The sequence below is a fragment of the Pleurodeles waltl genome, chromosome 3_1, assembly GCF_031143425.1.
Source record: "Pleurodeles waltl isolate 20211129_DDA chromosome 3_1, aPleWal1.hap1.20221129, whole genome shotgun sequence".
Classification (NCBI taxonomy): Eukaryota; Metazoa; Chordata; class Amphibia; order Caudata; family Salamandridae; genus Pleurodeles; species Pleurodeles waltl.
Window position 1 is genome coordinate 1,627,047,967 of NC_090440.1, and position 18,658 is coordinate 1,627,066,624.

Consider the following 18,658-nt stretch of genomic DNA (forward strand, 5'->3'; position numbering starts at 1 on the left):
GAAACAGAACTAGAAGCGAACAGGCAGAAATAGAGGAGGGAGAAATATTCTCTGAGGACGAAGCAACTGATTCACTTGGGGAAGACCAAGGAGGAGCCTCAGACAGCGATGAAGCAGCTGAAGGTAACAAAGAGCCTGAAGCAGCTGAAACGGTGACAAAGGGCTCGAAAGAGGTGAAGAAGCAGGAGAGCCTGATCAGAGGAGGGCTTTCCCAGAAGCAGACGATACAGAAAAAGAAAAGGAAAACCTGATTGACTCCCCAGAAGGAGGGGACAAGGCAGAACAGAACGGAACTGCTCAAACTCCTTCAGAAGAGATTGCAGGTCCATCAAGTGGACACAGTGCAAAAAGAAGACCAAGCATATCGCCAGTAAAACTAAGAACTAGAGAAACGTTGAACGACAGTGAAGGGCCAAGAGTGAAAGAGAAAAGAAAGGAAGTGTCTGTTGTAGTATCAACACCAAGTGAAGAAAAGGACTTGGCCAAAGAGGAAAGTACCAGTGAGAAAGAATCAAAGAGAGATGCAAAATTGAAAAGAAAAAGGATACCAAGCAGGAGGTATTCCGGTCCGGAGTGGGCGTACGTAGCCAATAACGATTGGTCAGACAAATTCGTATCCCTCAGTCTTGAGAACGAAGAGGCAGAACTTCATTTTGGAAGTAAAAACTTTATGGACTCTGTTGATTGAAACCATTGATCACTTGATTGACTTTTCAACCGGCTAAGACATTGCTAACTTGATTGACTTTGAAACCGATTTCGAGACAACGCTGCTAACCGATAAGAGACTAAGCTGCTAAAGAAACTGTGTGAACATTGAACTCGTTCAGCTTTGTAAATACCTGCAAAACGCTTTGATAAAGTGTCTTCAACTTTCTGATTCTATACAGATCATGACTAGCTTCACTACACAGGGGCGTAAAATGAAGTATTGTAAATACATGTGTATAGGCTTAATAACAGCATGCATACTAATAATCGTAGCAATAGTTCTTGGAATGCATGGTAAAAGTGAGAGTGAGACGAATGATGCTTCTACTTCTAAACCTATTATCATTACTGAACTGACAGCTCTGAAGAGACTCGAGCAAGACGAGAGACACTTGCATAATAAGAAGGAACTTTCATCTAACGTTTTCTATCGCTTACTGAGTGAGTATGTTGAGACCATGGATGCGAAAGATTGTTATGTGTGTACACAAATACCTACCTCAGTAGTGGAGGGGGTAACGTATCACAGCATGCCTCTTACGTATGGAATTACATGTAGTATAGTAGCTTCCAGATTTTATGCTCAAAAAGACATTCATTATTTCTATACTAATTACGATGTTACTTTTGCATATGTCCCCATAATAGGGCACCTAAGTAAGATAGCTCGAGATTATTATGCCAAATTAATGAGGGAATTCTTCGAACCGATGTCACCTTTTCACACAGCTCACGCACATAGAGAGAACCTTACATGCTTGCTTTCACCAGTAGAAATAGAATTTTTAGACCGCACTGATGATAGGAAGAATGAAATGAAGGAGAAATTAGAGAGGGAATTACACGAAAGGACGTCTGTAGATAATTATGCTTTTGCTGCAATAAAGACACAAGGGAAAATAGCTTTAGATACATTGCATGTAGGAATATTTTGTATACATAGATTTCCATCATATTATGACACAGTTTTTGTGGGAACGAGTGAATGTAAACATACATATGCATTTCAATCTAAGTGGACGTTCATGCTGAATGGACAAGACCCAGTTATTCCTGGAGTATATTATATTTGTGGACTCAACGCCTATTATCGTCTTCCTAAAGAATGGTATGGAAGGTGTTATTTGGGAATAGTGTTCCCAAAGGTTTACCAACTAGACGACTTAAAGAAATTTCCAAGGCTGTCTGAATCACATCGTGTTCAGAAAAGGGAGACAGCTTCTGGTGTGGTAGGAGATATATTTGGAGCATTGATTCCTTCAGTAGGAGTCATATTGAATTCAATCAAAATACGAAAGTTGTCTACTATTGTGGATAACATGCTGACAAAGTTTTCAGGAGCTATAATCCTGATGGATGCTGAACTTGCTGCAGAAAGAGCTATGACTCTTCAAAATCGGCTTGCCTTAGACATTCTTTTAGCAAAGGATGGCGGCGTTTGCAAAATGCTTGGCACGCGTCACTGTTGTACATATATACCAGACAACAGTGGAAAAATTAGAACGATGCTTACAAATTTAACTAAAGAAAGTGTAGATTTAAAGGAATTGAAAGAACCCGGAGTTTGGGAGAAAGTTGGAAAGGGATTTGCTTCCGTGGGAAATTGGCTCAGCAACGTTTGGAACGGATTGTTACTAAAAATAGTAAAGGGAATATTGATAATATTAATTTGTTTATTAGGCTCTTGGGGAACATGGAAAGCTTTCAAAATGTTAAAAGCAAGGAACAAAAGAAAAAGAGAAGAGAAAATAGAGAGCAAAATGGTGGAAATATATAGGGAGAAGTCAAAAGGGACTAAAAGGGACTAAAAGAAAAAGGGAATTGACTGAAGTGCCAAATTACTAAACAGAAATTTAATGGAATGGGTAGATTTGATGTGATTTGATGTGATGACATAATTAGTCATCAGAGGAGGGATTGATGACGCAGAAAAAGAAGGTCCGACATATATCCATGCACACCGCGTAATCAATACATATAATATAGAGCGATGTTAGTAAAAGAAATAATGCACGGGGAAAAATGTGCCCTCGGGGTAGTTCGCCATCATTCTAAACGAGTTTTATTAATCATGAAGTATTAAAAATGTAGTAATCCGTCATAATCGCAAATGTATGCCATGATTTCTTGTTTGAAAACTGTTTTGCTTAGCTTAAATTTAGTACAGGCTTTGGCCTAGTTGCTTGGTTTCAAATTCTAACTGCGTGATTTTTTTCCTTGAACTAATGAAACATATATTCTTGCTTGAAGTTGTATTTTTCCAGTAGAAACTGGCTGGTACACGTATCTCCAAGGTTTCGTGCTAGGCCGGTTACATCCCCTTTGATACAAGGTCAGTCTCTGCAGGTGCGGACAATGAAGGTACAGATAGTAAAATAATTGGCAAACCATGATACAATTTGTGTTCCAAGGCTCCAAGGACAGTGTATGCATAAATGGGCGCTAGTAAAAGACAATTTTTGATTGGACAATTTGAAGCCAACCTATGAACCCTCCAATGGAAGACCCTACAGAATTTGGAATGTTTCTTACTTAAACCCACCGGACAAAGAGAAGTCAGCCATTTTCCTCGATGCCAGTTTGAAGCCTGATGCCAGACTCCATTTTGGATGACACCCTGATGCCCTTTTCTCTATCTGAGAGAAAGAGACTTTAAGAATTCTCACCCTAGAGACTTTAACTTTGATTTGCCCCCATCTTGCCCATGCAGTAACTTTGCCCCATTCTCCTTGCCGCTGCAAGGAAACTTGCCCTTAACTTTGCCCCTTTTAAATTTGCCCCATGCTGATCAACCGGTACCTGAAGGACGAAGACTTTTCTTGAATGCTGATTGTATTTGGTAAATATGAAAGGATAAATGTATTATGCATTGTGTTTTTCCTTCTAGGTACCAACTGCTATTTTGATAGGGTCCTAGCTAGAAGTTTTCCAAATTTGTGTTGACTAAATTCGTTTTGCATGAAGTCCCACATGCCAATGCTAATTAGAGGTTAGTCGAGGTATTCGTTCAATGTATCATGAAGAACTGAAATCTTGTTATGCTGACCGAATGTATGCAATTAGTCAAATACAGTTAGTCACATTGGTGATTTGCATTGCTATAACGGAGTGTATCATTATCCAGATTTTACGTAGATTGCGTTTCTTCCGCCGTTATGGACAGCTAGTAATGTTCATATACATATATCAATTGGTTTTGAGACATATGTATATCGTGCTAGCTTTGTTAATATAGGGAAATAAATCCACTAACTTCTAATAAACTGGTGTGGTTATTCATGACTGAAAGGTCATGGTGCGCTGAAATACCAACTGTTATTGATTTCTGATGTATTATATTGATCTATTAATTGAGTACTGATTACCGATTACAACAGTTATTGATTATTGATCTGAGTGACTCGACTATTGAGGATGAGGAGAGCCCGACTCGGTTAAAAGATTCACCGACCTCCAACGTGTCCAGGTACAGGTAACTTATAAGGGCTGGACGCGTTATCATTAGCACCACGCAAGCGCCTTTTTAATAAGGTTCCTCAGCATGAAATTAAGGCCAAGGGAGGCAGCTGCTACGCAACCGATTCCACAACAGACAACAGAGCTCTAGAGCGCTGGAGCAAGTGAAACAAAATTTATAACAGGTGGGCTACCAAAAAGGTTAACTGTAGGCCAGTTATTCTAGCAGTGAAGGCAAGGAGCTTCACCTTACACTGCTCACACAGAAAACAAAAGCAATAAAACTAAAAGGCGAGGAGTGGTGCGGGATTAATTCTTAGAGGAAGGGTGTTGATCATCGCCACTAGTTGACAAGTGCCTTTAATGTTCTTTCCATGCTGCTGATGCATAAATACTGAGATATTTGTTCTTTATTTTGTAGAGCAACACTTATACACGTGTTAGAAAACCTTCGGAACACTGTTGCATTCTCCTTTTACCTCTACACCAGCAAGAGCTCTCATGTTGAAAGATCCAGCACTGCAGCACTTTTTTCGAATGAAGTAGCCTGTCACGAGACAGTTGTACTTGGACGCAGGCCTTCTCATTGTTAATTCTCCTTTAAGACTTTTTGGGGGGTGGGCTGCAGCCCTGACCATATACTTCCAACGAAACTGAAGGTGAAAACACCACACAAAAACATAAATCATGGTGACAATAAAAGTCAGTGAGGTGCACTCTTATACTTTGTAAAGAGTCACAGCATGTATTCGAAAGAGAAATTTCTAACATGGACATCATGTTACTCACCACTTTGCCATTATCTGGGTCATAGAAGCGTTCGAGGAGCTGCACGCTGGTGCTCTTGCCACACCCACTGCTGCCAACAAAGGCCAATGTTTGCCCCGGCTTCACAGACACAGAGAGGCCGTTCAACACTTGGATGTCAGGGCGGGAAGGGTATGTAAACTTACAGCCGACAAACTCGATACCTCCTTTGAAATCACTCTGTGGAAAGAATTTCAGAGGACACAGAGGATTAGGGTTATTTAAGAAAACAAGTTTACTTTCAGGATCTGAGATGACATCAGCTGATCCCGACCGAACTGTCACAAAGATACATTACTCCAAAAAAATTTAATTTACATTTTGAGGATTTTCACTGTACACACCGCTTTAAAAAATCAGGTGCGTATACAAAGGCAGGTGCATCTTCAGATGTGGTGCATCGTTGTAAGCATGGAAGCATGTAAAACCATAAGTTTTGCCATATGCCTTACTTTCTACCCCATAATACCCAAGTAATTATTGCTGCCATAAAGTCATGGTGATAGAGATTTCTCCCTGTCTTCAGTTTTATGAAAATTGACAACTGTGACATAACCAAGGTTATCAAGGACTTTTTCTAGTGCAGTGCAGAAAAAGGATCCTGTTTCAAGCCCCTGCAGTGAACTCATTTAACCCCATATTTCTTCAAGTTTGTGCTTTATTTTGAAATATTATAGCTCAGAAACAGTGAGCAAGGTTTGTCTCTCTCAGTTTCCGAGCTGTACTGTCTGAAAGGAAAACAAATTCCTTGAAATAAATTCACTTTACACACTGCATAAACTGTGCTGGCTTTAGCGTTGGTGGCGCCTGGTGCGACAATCTTTTTTGGCAGCTCTCCCCCAGTGACCACCTTCTTGGATTCCCTCACTACCACTCAGCAAAAGTGACTCTCATCTTTCCACATCCCCTCTCTCACATACATTTCATTTGTTTTAAAGTGCTGGTAAATGCTGGCTTTACTAATCCACTCGGCTATCCACATAAAATACAGATCTGCTCTTTGCAGCAGGCATATTAACCATCTGTGCAACTTTATAGAGAGTAAAAAAGTGCCACTAGACAAAACTCCATCTCTCTCTAGCAAGAACATTAATCACAAGAGTTATTTTGGCATTTTCATTGGTGCTTGAAAGCTGGACGCACAAGGAACTCTGCAGCATGTACTTTTAAATAATGTTACTGGTAATCACAGCACCTTCCCCTGATGTCAGCTCCCCCTCCTCTCCAGGACAATGTCCAGTTCAGCCTCACTGGTAGCACCACCCCAAAGTGGCCCTGTGCTGCAAACAGGTGCTCTGGTCTGCACTGCTCCAGGAAAGCCCATCATGGCATAGCCATGTCATGACAACATGTCATCAGGGACAACATTTTTTAATCCTGGCTTTTCCGTTAACTATCAACAGCAACCCAAAGAGCGAGGCTTGGAAACCCACAGACCTGGTACCTGCACCCATGCCCACAGACCATGCCAGAAACATCAGAAACATAATAGACAACAAACTCACCATGAAATAACAGATTAGCACAGTCTCCTCCACATGCTTCTTCACTCTGCACATGCTACGTAAGATCTTCAAAAAGCTACCTCTTCACACCAGATGCACTGGGACCCAGGTCCTTATCACCAGCCTACTGCACTATGGCAACACTCTCTACGTAGGAATGGCCACACATTTTCTACAGAGACATGAAACCATACAGAATGCCACAGCCAGACTCCTCCTCGAGCTTCCCAGATTAAGCCACAAAACACCCCACCTCAGGCAACTACTCTTGCTCACTGTACAGAAGAAATGCCAATTCAGGATGCTGACCCATGCCACCAGGCTCTACACAACTAAGGACCCACCTACATTAACCAGCACCTGAACTTCCACCAACCATCAAGAAGATTATGATCTGCCTCCGTTTTACTTGCCCTCACTCCTTGTATCTATCGAAGCATAAGTGGAGGACTCTCCTTCTTTAACACTGCAGCAAAGACCTGAAACAACCCCCCTACATAGCTCCAGACCACCTTTACCCCACTTCTGGATTTCCAAAAAGCACTCAAGCGTTGGCTGTTGAAATGAGCCTACTCAGAAGTGCAAGCACCTGGATACTCTATCAGGTGATTAGCAGCTCTCTACAAATCCAGATTGATTAATTGATCAAACAGAATACAGCTTTTATTGGTGCAGCAGTACAAGGCACCGGGCACTACGATTGTGAAGCATCCATTGCACCCTAATTGTATCTGTCTTTTACCAAGCAAGGGGTTGAGGAGGCATGTTCTATCTCAATTACATTAGGGCTCATGACATGCTTGTTACATGGCTGCACCCTAATGCATTCTAGAGTTTTAGATAATTTCAAATGAAGCAAATCGACTAAACTCTGAAACCAATCAGCTGTAAAAGTAACAAGCTGGGCTCAAACATTGTGGCCTGATGACATTGAGCTACCTGATCACCAAATCAATAAGAGGTCCTTCATATATGAAACATTTGTAGGAGCCACATACATTCCCTTTGCAATATATAGCTCCATGCCAAACCTACCTTCAGTTCTGCTTTTACTGGTTGACATTTTATCATCTGCCTGTAACTGGACATCACATCTGCCTTTCTGTGGATGACAAGAAGCTCTGCCAGCTGTCAACATCTTGTATTACAGTACTGCATTCTGGTAATATCTTCATATTACCACATGCTCCTAGAATGATCTTTCACATCAGCTGATTTAAGGCTGACAGCATGGCTCTGTCTTTGCTACTGCCCTCTGCTGGCACTCAAAGCCAATTGTGATTGAGTCGATGGTTGTCTTCATTGAAGACCTTATCCCTATAAGTGCCTCCTATTTTGATTGGAACTCAAGCTTTGGCCTCCTCTTTTCTCCTGCATTGGCTGTGATTTGTGTTTCTCATCTTCAGACTGCAGTAACTCTCACCATTCTTTGTGACCATCACAAAGCGTGCGTTCCTCAACTTGAAAACACTACATTACATCTTCCCATACCATGCATACCAACATAAATTAAAAGCCATCCTCATAATCATAGTCTCCAAGCTTGACTATGCCAACAGCCTATCCCTTGGCGTACCTACATTAATGAAACACAAAATACAACTCATCCAAAATGCTGCTCTAAGGTTTCTTCTCTGCCTTCAACCAAGATAAGGCATGACTCCACCCCTGCAATTGCTTCACTAGCTACGTATAGCTAGAAGGGCAATGGTCAAGGCACTCTGCATTCTCTATAGAGCCTCCAAGGAATAAGGACTGCTATATCTACAAGTTATATTAAACAAATACAAACCAAACAGAATACTAAGATCTGAGCTTGCACCACTTATCATCATACCACCTCACCATAAGAAATCTAAAAGACACACTTCTTTCTCACTACAAGCCCGGAGCTGTGGAACTCACTACCAGCCAACATCAGAAGCACCCAGAAACATATACACTTCCAAAGACAGTTGAAAACATGGCTATTTCATAGATAAATGAAACATCTACACTTAGCCCAGAAACAGTTGAATCCTCAAGCACAGTCCTAAGCTTACAACCCCCGGAATTGGAATATCTGAACCAGCAAAGTGTTTCAAATGTAGCTAAGCATAGAAGGAATGACGTATGGTTTGCTGTGTCATTATACAGTATGTACTTGCATCTATAACAGTTATGGCCCACAGTAATACTAAGACCATAATATGCAGCAGTTATCAGCACATTGTAACTTTTACCTCCTAAATTCATATAGGAAATATTTTCTAAAAGGGTTGTCGATCAACAGCATTTTTAGACCCAAAAAAAAAAACATCATCAAATGTACAGACGTGGAGTAACTGGAGATCTGTCACACATTACTGACCAATTCAGAGAACTTTGATGTAGTCCACCACTGCAGGCCCTAAATATTTAGTCCACCCCTGCAAGTCCCAAATATCTGTACAGTCTGACCGCTTCTTTACATCTCACAAAAACACTCACATTTGGGATGATAATGAAAATGCCCATCCCAGCAAATCTCTTTTTCCTCCCTCCATCCATGTCTGCTCAGGACCAGAACTATACACAAATCCTCAGATTGGACAACACAGTTCACTAACCAACTAAGAAGACTATATGATAAGAAATACCATAAAGGGAGCTGTAGAGCTGTACTGAAACCATAAAACTGCAAGCCTGTCTCTCACACTCCACATGCTATGCACTGCGGCCCATAACACAACAACCACACCTCAGTGTTCATCACAAATGACAGGGAAACACTTTCCACATCGTATCTAAACAAAGACAACATCCTTCCAGCCACACACCCTACAATGTATAGCATGTTACCCATGTAGACAACCACTTCTGTGCCTCTCATAGGGGTAGTAAGAGCCATATAAATGCTGTAATAGAATACAACAGACTTAAATCTATGAGGGCCAGAAGAGGACAGAGGGACCGGGTCCAACCTCAACTGCCAACGCACGGTCAGCATCAGGACTGTGCCTTGCAGCTAATCTATTGTCACTTTAACAATGAACTGAATAATGCACCTGAGCAAAAATAAGGCCTGGGTGTTGAGCAGGGCTGAATGTCTTGGTAAAGATGGTATACACTTTTAACACTAAATCACATTACCACAGTAACTGTTTTCTGGTGCAAAGCTGATAAGGTTTTACAAACATGAACATGCTGATAATAATAGTATGAAATTGAATTCCTTTTCTCGGCCTGGCCTGCATCCAAATTTACCTGACTTATGTGCTAGAAAACATACTTGATGTTTTTCTCCTGAGATGTTTTTAAAGGAAGTTAAAGTCAGAAGTTCAGTTTTCGTTTTTGGCATTAATGTTTCCTGGAAGATTAAAAACGCTGGCTTTTCCTTCCTTTTCTTACCCATTTTTCTCCTTCCTCGCTGTATGGAGTTACTTTGGGAACACGGTCCACTAGTTTGAAAAAACGAGCAGCTGATATTTTTGCTTTAGCATAGTCAGGTGTATATGAGGAAGCTCTTCCAAGGGCTGTTCCACTTGTCACAACTGATGAAATCACCCTATATTAAAAAAGAACATTAAATATATTGTTATGTCCAATAAACAAGCCACAACGCACATGAGATAGGTCACACTAGGCAAACAATACAGGTTCAATATGAATTTGATTGTGAGGAGGTGGGATTTTTCTTGCCTCACTCTACTTTTACGCCTGAGTTTCAAGTCATAAGTCTTGTTAGAAACTGGGTTGTTGGTTGACTGGGGTGTGGACCCGGGTCAAGTAACAACCACAGTCCCTTGCAGGGTGAACCACAAAAAATAATTAATTTCTCCTGTGCTTTACCCTGGGTAGCTTGGCACAAAAAACAGCCAGGCTAAACTTATAGGCAATGTGTTAAGTATTTATGCAACCAACAAACCGCAATATAGTGATAACACAACACAATAATAATCCCAAACCAATTTAGAAATGTAGAGTAAATTGTGATTAATAATTTGACAGCACAACTATTAAAATCCAATTAGTAGAACAGAGTTATGATTTTTTAAAGTGTGAGGTTTAAAATAGCAAGTCTTCAGTTTTAGAAAATGTCCCTCTAAGCACCTTGAGCATCGCAACCAAGGGTCTAGGAGTAGATGGAGATCACTTGGGGGTTCAGTGCGCACTCAGGCTGGGCCCAGGTGCAGGTTCAAGATGGTGGCAGCCAGGTGTCCCTGTGGCTCTAAACAGGAGGCCAGCTAAATTAGCCCCTGGAGTCACTTGTGAAGTCCTGGGTGCAGGTGAAGATGCAGGGCTCCACAGCAGGGCTGGCCTCTGAAGGTTCAAGGCGGGTTCCAGGCACCAAAACTGTCCTTCCAGGTACAGCAGCAGTCTAGTAGAATACACAGCATGTCACAGCAGCACGTAGTCCTCTAAGAATCTCTCCACAGGTCCAGTAGTGAACTGAAGATTGGGTCTGAGAGTCCTGTTTTTATACCTTGTTACCCTGCTCCTAGAAGTTGGGAGAAGTTTCCAGAATGTTTCGGTTCTTCAAAGTTCCAGGAGTTTCTTGCCTCCCCTGCCCTGTTTCCTAGTTGGCTGCACTGACAATTCAGGGTTATTTGTCACACTATTGTGTGGTGGCACATCTCAGCCTATTCAGGTGCAAGTGGGGCTGTGATTAGTTCTGCACTCCCATCAAGTCAGTTAATGGTCCATGCAGGCTCTGCCAATCCCATTATATCTGGGGTGAATTGACAAAGTCTCAACTGTCAGTTACACCCAGTCATGTGAGCTAAGGCAGGATGCAGGCAGAGTGGGCTTAGGGTGTGGAATGCCAACTGTCTAAAAGTGGCATTTTCAAACGTATAATAATAAATCTGACTTGACCCTTAAAGAAGGTTTATCATTACAAGTTCGTATGATATCAAACATGGCATTTCTACCACCTCTAGTTTAGGAATGACAGCTTATTAAATATAATAACTAATTTCCAATGTGATCCAATGAGAGGGGCAGACCTCACAGTAGTAAAAACCGAATTTGGGATTTTTTCACTACTCAGACCTGTAAAACAAAAAAGTACATATCCTACCTTTTAATTATATAGCACCTGCCCTATGGACTACCTGGGGCCTACCGTAGGGTTGATTTTATATGTAACAAAAGATGAGTTTAAGTATTGGCAAGGGGTTTTAAATGCCAAGTCAACATGGTTATGGCACACTGCCTTTGGCCACAATGGCACGCCTGGGGAAAATGTTAAGGTACTATTTAAGTGGGTGGCACGATAAGTGCTGCAGGCCCGCTGGTAGCATTTAATTTACAGGTGCTGAGTATATGGTATAGCACTCTACAAGGGAATTACATGTAAGTTAAATACACCAATGAGGTGTATGCCAATCAAACCATGTTTTAGAGAGAGAGCACAAGCACTTTAGCATGTGTTAGCAGTGGTCAAGTACACATCGCCCCAAGGTCAACAAGCAAAAATCCAGCAAAAAGTAGGAGGAGGAAAGCAAAATGTCTGATGGTGACTGTGGAAAGGCCCTTTTCCAACAAGTTACAACTACTCATGGAAAAAAAACTTTGTGAATGAGGCACCTCCATTTATAATGAAATATCAGTGATTAGCCCAACTGGGCTAAATCTTCATCCATTATAAATGAGCAAATGTTTCTCCATGTTTACATATTGTAAAATGTCCTAGAGAAGGTTGGCTTCTATATATATATATATATATATATATATATATATATATATATATATATATATATATGCATAACTGCCTGGGAACAAAGAGTTCCATAGACATTTTCACTATTTAGCATTCAAACCGGCTCTTGTGTTGGGGAACGTTAGGGAAAAGAGTAGGATAGTGTTGGAAATTACTTTTAAAAACTTTAGACAATAGAGAGGTCCTCTAGCCAGGAAACTATAAATTAGTAATGTTAGAAATGGGGTCTTTGGTTGACAGTCAGGTTACCCCCTGTTCAAGCAAGGACCCTCACCCTAGTCAGGGTAAAAGAGAATCACCCTCAGCTAACCCCTGCTTACCCCTGTGGTAGCTTGGCAGAGCAGTTGGCTTAACTTCAGAGTGCTCGGTGTAAAGTACTTGTACCAACATACACAGTAATATCATGAAAACACTACAAAATGACACAACACAGGTTTAAAAAAATAGGAAATATTTAGCTAAACAAAACAAGATCAAAAGGACAAAAAATCCACAATACACAAGTCAAGTTATCAATAAAAACGCAAAAAGAGTCTTTAAGTAGTTTTAAACACATACTAACGCTGTCAGCGTGAAAAAGTACCTTGGGCGCCTCAAAAATAACCCCGCACGGGCGAGTGCGCATCAAAAAGGGCTTTTGATGCGTTGATTCCACTCACAAGCAGGACCATGCGTCGTTTTTCCTATCGCCGGGTCGGGCGCGTCATTTCTTCTCTCCGCAGGAGAGCGATGCGTCGATCCGGTCAAAACTCTAGAGTTGTTTTTCCACGTAAAGCGGTACTTGAGTCTGAAGACAAGTCGCACGATGATCCGAAAACCCCGCAGCGCGAGTTGTGATCTCCAGCCTCCGTCAGCGATGCTGCGCGCCGTTTCTCCTGCTCTGTGCGTCAATTCTCTAGGCGCGTTTCCTGCGAGCATCGTTTCTCAGCTGCGGAGCCGGCGGTGCATCATTTCTTCAGCCGCAGATCGGAGTTGCGTCAATCTTTTCCCCGCACAGTGCTCTATGCGTGGATTTCCTTGTCTTTAGGCTGCCCGCTTCTCCTTTCAGGGTGCCAGGAACTGGATGGGCACCACAGGGCAGAGTAGAAGTCTCTCCAGAGACTTCAGGTGCTGGCAGAGAGAAGTCTTTGCTGTCCCTGAGACTTCAAACAACAGGAGGCAAGCTCTAAATCAAGCCCTTGGAGATTTCTTCACAAGATGGAAGGCACACAAAGTCCAGTCTTTGCCCTCTTACTCTGGCAGAAGCAGCAACTGCAGGATAGCTCCACAAAGCACAGTCACAGGCAGGGCAGTACTTCTCCTCAGCTCTTCAGCTCTTCTCCAGGCAGAGGTTTCTCTTGATGTCCAGAAGTGATCTAAAATCTGTGGTTTTGGGTGCCCTTCTTATACCCAATTTCTCCTTTGAAGTAGGACTACTTCAACTAAAGTCTCTTTTGAATGTGAAATCCTGCCTTGCCCAGGCCAGGCCCCAGACACTCACCAGGGGGTTGGAGACTTCATTGTGTGAGGGCAGGCACAGCCCTTTCAGGTGAGAGTGACCACTCCTCACTTACATCAGTATGCTACACCTCACAGTCCTGTGAGCAAAAATTACACCATATTACAAGTGCCCAGACACTACAATGGATTTTGAAAATGTACATAATATAGCAGGAGGAACAGCACACAATATGAGATCAATCATGAGGCTACAAATTCCACAATCAATATATCAATTGCAACCTCCAACGAATAGCCAGTATACCTAACATGTTTAATCCAAGGGTATCTTTATATAATGAACTTTCTCTTACATCTTGGAATGTCTTAGGGTTCCAGAGGCAATTGAATTACTCTGGGGAAAAATTGTTAAGTTGTATTCAGGACCATAGCATAATACGTCTTCAAGAAACATGGCACCTCTCCACATTAACAATTTCAAATTAGACAACTCATGAAATTAAAGCAAAAAAGAACAATATTGGGAGACCAAGCAGTTGGCCGACAATATCAGCCAGCAACAAATACTGCATGAAGAGGGTAAAATTAAATCAACTTCAGATTATGTATTGTCAGTCTTACTTAGTAGGGAATCCGCTGCCAGGCTTCTGATTATAAACATCCACTCCTCCCCAACAAATACAAGTACTATGAAGTTTTGGGGGAGCAGGAGGCATTAATAGAAATGCTATTTGAAATTATTACTGGGGACTTTAACCAAAACTTGTTCACCTCAGCGAACCCGTTATTATCTATTGAGGACTCAGACTTAAGCTATAATATCGTCACCCAAAAATTTTATGGCAGGGGAAACAAAAAATGTGTAATCTGTAAACTGGATTTATGTATAACCTTCTAATAGGCTCTGGATATAGAGCACTTAACGGGAGGCTTGTTGATGATCAGCATGAAAAAGCAAAATATTGGGCCCAATGGCCTCTACCATAATCAACTACAGTTTTGTCTATTATACAAACTATCATCTTCATAAACGTTTTGCCATGATAAAGAGGCCGGAGAGTGACCATGATCCTCAAAAGACAGTTATCAACATCAAATTAGATCAGTTTGGAAACAAAGATTACGGCGAATTGTAACCATGTGATCGCCGTCAATGGCAAGGACCTTAAATGGAACAACATTCTGAGAAATAAATCTTCTAATTTGGGTGGAACGTTCCAGTTGTTATGTCCATCCTTTAAAAATAACCTGTTCAATTTTAGGACCCATGAAGATTGGACGATTACTTGGCAATATGTATTAGAATCCATCTTATCTGTCTTAATGACAAAGCTATCATTGGTACAACAAATCGTTTTTTTCCATCCAGAAACCAGTAACTAAATGAGGCAAAGAAGGTCTACCGTAAGGCATTGCGACATACCTTAAAATTGCAATCATCCAAAAATTGTGATGCAACAATCAAACAAATAAAGATTGCATTCAGAAAGGAAAATAAACAAATAAAACTGGTTGGCCAAGAAAATGCTCCAGTCAATTTCATGTGTGCCATCTCGACCCGCTCCTCTCATAGGCCAGCATTAGGAAGTCCTTAAAAAAACATTTAAGCTGTAAATCCTGATCAGAAAGGAGTAGATACATCATGTTTAATATCTTTGGAATGGTAATGATAAATCCTCTTTACTGGTAATGTCGCATTTAAAATTGCCACTTTTAGAAAGTAGGCATTCCTTTGCTGTTTCTGCTCTATGTGCCTTATAGTCTGTCTCCAATCCACATCTGGTCTGGGCTGGGTGACAGTTCCCAGCATTCCATCCAGACAGCCATAAACACATGACACTCAACTGCATCTGCATTTATCTACTTATTGATGGGTTTCCCAGGGTAGGAAGGGTGGAGGGGTTCTCACTCATACTTCAAAGGGTAGTGACCTGACCCCACACAAAGGACCGATAATCCCCCATAAAAATCCTGGCAGACAAGACTAGGCTGAATGGGCAACTGGCGCACTTCCAAACCACTCTTTGAAGTCTCCCCCACTTCAAAAAAGCACATTTGAGAATAAGTAATGGGTCTAAGACCCCCTCAAATCGGACACTTCTGGACCTGGACATGAACCTCTGTCAGAAGGCCTGCGGTGCTGCACAAGGACTGAACTCAACTGCTTTTCTGCAAGGGCTGCTTTTTTGCTTGTTGCCCTGCTACCTGCTGCTCTCCTACCCTGTTGGAAGGACTCTGCCTTCCCCCCAGAATAATTTCCAAGGGCTTGCTGGCTAGCCCCCTGTTCTACTGCAGTCTGTGGGACATCAAAGACTGCCTTACTCTCCTGGTGCTCCTGGACTCTGCTCATTGTAAGTCTCACTCTTGCCTGAGGGGCTCCTCCAAGCTATGGGCCACAGAAGTGTATTTTGCAGCTGAAATTTGCCAACATCAGTTCATCACACTGAGCTCAGCAGAAAAACCGACGCATCGCCCCAAGTTCAGCAAAAAAATTGACGCGTTGCCCGGAGTGCGGCAGAGAAATGTACTCATCGCATCTCCGATGACACGACTGCGACTGCCTGATGACGCATCACGTTTACCTCAATGGAGCCTGCCAACGACGCAGTGACCCAACTGCTTGCGAAACTTTGACTCATCATGCCTCAGATTCACTGCATCTTTCCACCAAAGTTAGTTTTTCAGTGGGCTCTGAGTGAGTTTTGTAGCTGGCCTACCCTTAATCGCGGTCAGCTGGGGTTTTGGATTTGCACCGGTACTGTGTGACCTTAAGTAACCTATTGACAGCTAGTGATATCTAGCCACTGTTTTCACATTTAGGCCCTCATTACAACCCTGGCGGTAAATCCCGCTTTCCGCCGTGCAGAAGACCGCCAACATACCGCTGCGGCCGCGGAATTCCGCTACAGGTATTACGACTCACATCTCGGAATCCACCACAATACAGACACCCACACAAGTCCGCCACACCAAAGGTCAGTGATAAACTGGCGATACCAAAACCGACACGCCAACAGGAATACGCCCACACTATCACGACCTACGAATCAACGCAGCAGTCTTTCAACATCGGGAATCCATTGGCGGTACACACCGCTGCGCTCAAAATACACACACACTTACAAAACACAACCACATTGGACAATTCGAAAAACACACACCTGATACACATACACACACCACACCCACACACCCAATCCAATATAAAGCACACACCCACATCACCCACAAACCCTTACAACCAAAAATTTGAAAGAAGGCCAGAGAGAGAGACTACCTAAAACAACACCAGCATCCACAGACACACCACACCATCACTTACACAACATCCATGCACCTCAAACAATACACACCAACACATCCCCTCACACATCACAACAGAAACCACTTCACACATCCCCCACACCACATCATGGCACCGCAAAGACACCCCAGGTTCTCTGAGGAGGAGCTCAGGGTCATGGTGGAGGAAATCGTCCGGGTCGATCCACAGCTATTCAGATCACAGGTGCAGCACACCTCCATTGCAAGGAAGATGGAGCTATGGTGCAGAATTGTCGACAGGGTTAATGCAGTGGGAAAGCATCCAAGAACACCTACGGGGGAAGGTGTGTTCTGTGGTATCCAGACACCAGATTGCTGTACAGAGGAATGGCGGTGGACCCCCACCTCCCCCCCACAACTAACAACATGGGAGGAGCAAGTCTTGGCAATACTGCATCCTGAGGGCCTCACAGGAGTAGCAGGAGGACTGGACTCTGGTAAGACATATCTTTACTACTTTATCCCCCACACCCCAACTGCATGCCATCACATACCGCCTCCCTTGCCCTCACACCCATCGCCCCAACAACCCACAGAAACCCCACTAACACAACCCACACATCCCCAAACCAAGCCCTGTATGCAACACCAATGCATGGACACCCATCACCAAAGCATGTCCAGTACAGAGACTCACTCATGGCCCAAAATCACCAATCACACAAGGACCAAGCCAGTAATGCAAGCACAGGAGTAGAGGGTCACACACCCAAGATGGCACACATAGATACAATAACTATGCATTTACACCCCAACAGGACCCAGACCCAACGTCCCCAGACAGGAGGTGCCAGACATATCCAGTCCCCCCACAGAAGAGACCCACAGTGATGACAGCAGCTCTGTACGCCTGGATCAAGATGACCAGCCCGGCCCATCAGGGACCTCGGGACAGTCGGTTCCCCTGACCCAGTCACAAACCACCACTGAACCTCCCCCCTCAGGAAACACCACCACAGCACCCACCCAGCGGGCCCATCCCTCTAACCCCACTAACACAGGACGAGCAGGGACCTGGGGGCAGTGGGCACACGGTTCAGGGGACAGAGGCACAGGAGAAAAGGGAAGCTGGGAGGGCTGCTGTGCGTCAGGGGGAGGACAGGCCCAGGGAACCCACTCTCCACGAGGCACTTTCCAACATCATGGGAGCTTACCACCATTCCCAGGAGACCATGGGCACGATACTGGCCAAGTTTCAGGAGATCCAGCGGCTGCAGGAGGAACACTACCTGGGGATCAGGGAGGACTTGAAGTCCATCAACACCACCCTGGTCACCATTGCAGGGGTGCTGGGCAGACCTTCTCAACACCAGGAGGGACACAGTGGCACACCAACGTGCCCCTGACACAAGCCTGGACGATGAACAGCCCTCCACCTTCGCCGGCGCTAGTGGACAGGAGGCACCGCCACAGGAACAACAGGCCACCAGCACCCCACCCCCTGCAGATGGAGAACCACCCCGCAAACGGTCCCTGAGATCCAGGAACAAGACAGAGAACATTGCCAAGACCCGCGCCACGAAATAAGACCCCCCTGAATGTCACCCTTCTGTCCCACTATATCATCCTGTCCATCCTTAAACTGCCATTGCTTCACTTCCTATGCCCCTTTGGACAATGCACCTGTGAAACAAATAGAATGGACTCTGCCATGGACATACCTCCACCATCACCCCAGCCCATTTTACAACCCCCTCCACTTATTTGCACAGAAATAAACCCACTTCAATCA

General features: G+C 43.3%; 1 protein-coding gene across 1 annotated transcript in view; it reads right to left on the reverse strand.

Annotated features, from left to right (window-relative positions):
• The window catches only part of ABCB11 (ATP binding cassette subfamily B member 11), a 443,062-nt gene that overhangs the window by 45,357 nt on the left and 379,047 nt on the right, over positions 1-18,658 (reverse strand). Inside the window, exons 25-26 of the mRNA XM_069225280.1 lie at positions 9,849-10,005; positions 4,957-5,154 (exon numbers count right to left, since the gene is read on the reverse strand). Coding sequence (XP_069081381.1) covers positions 4,957-5,154; positions 9,849-10,005 — 355 coding nt within the window. The remainder of the gene's footprint in view (positions 1-4,956; positions 5,155-9,848; positions 10,006-18,658) is intronic.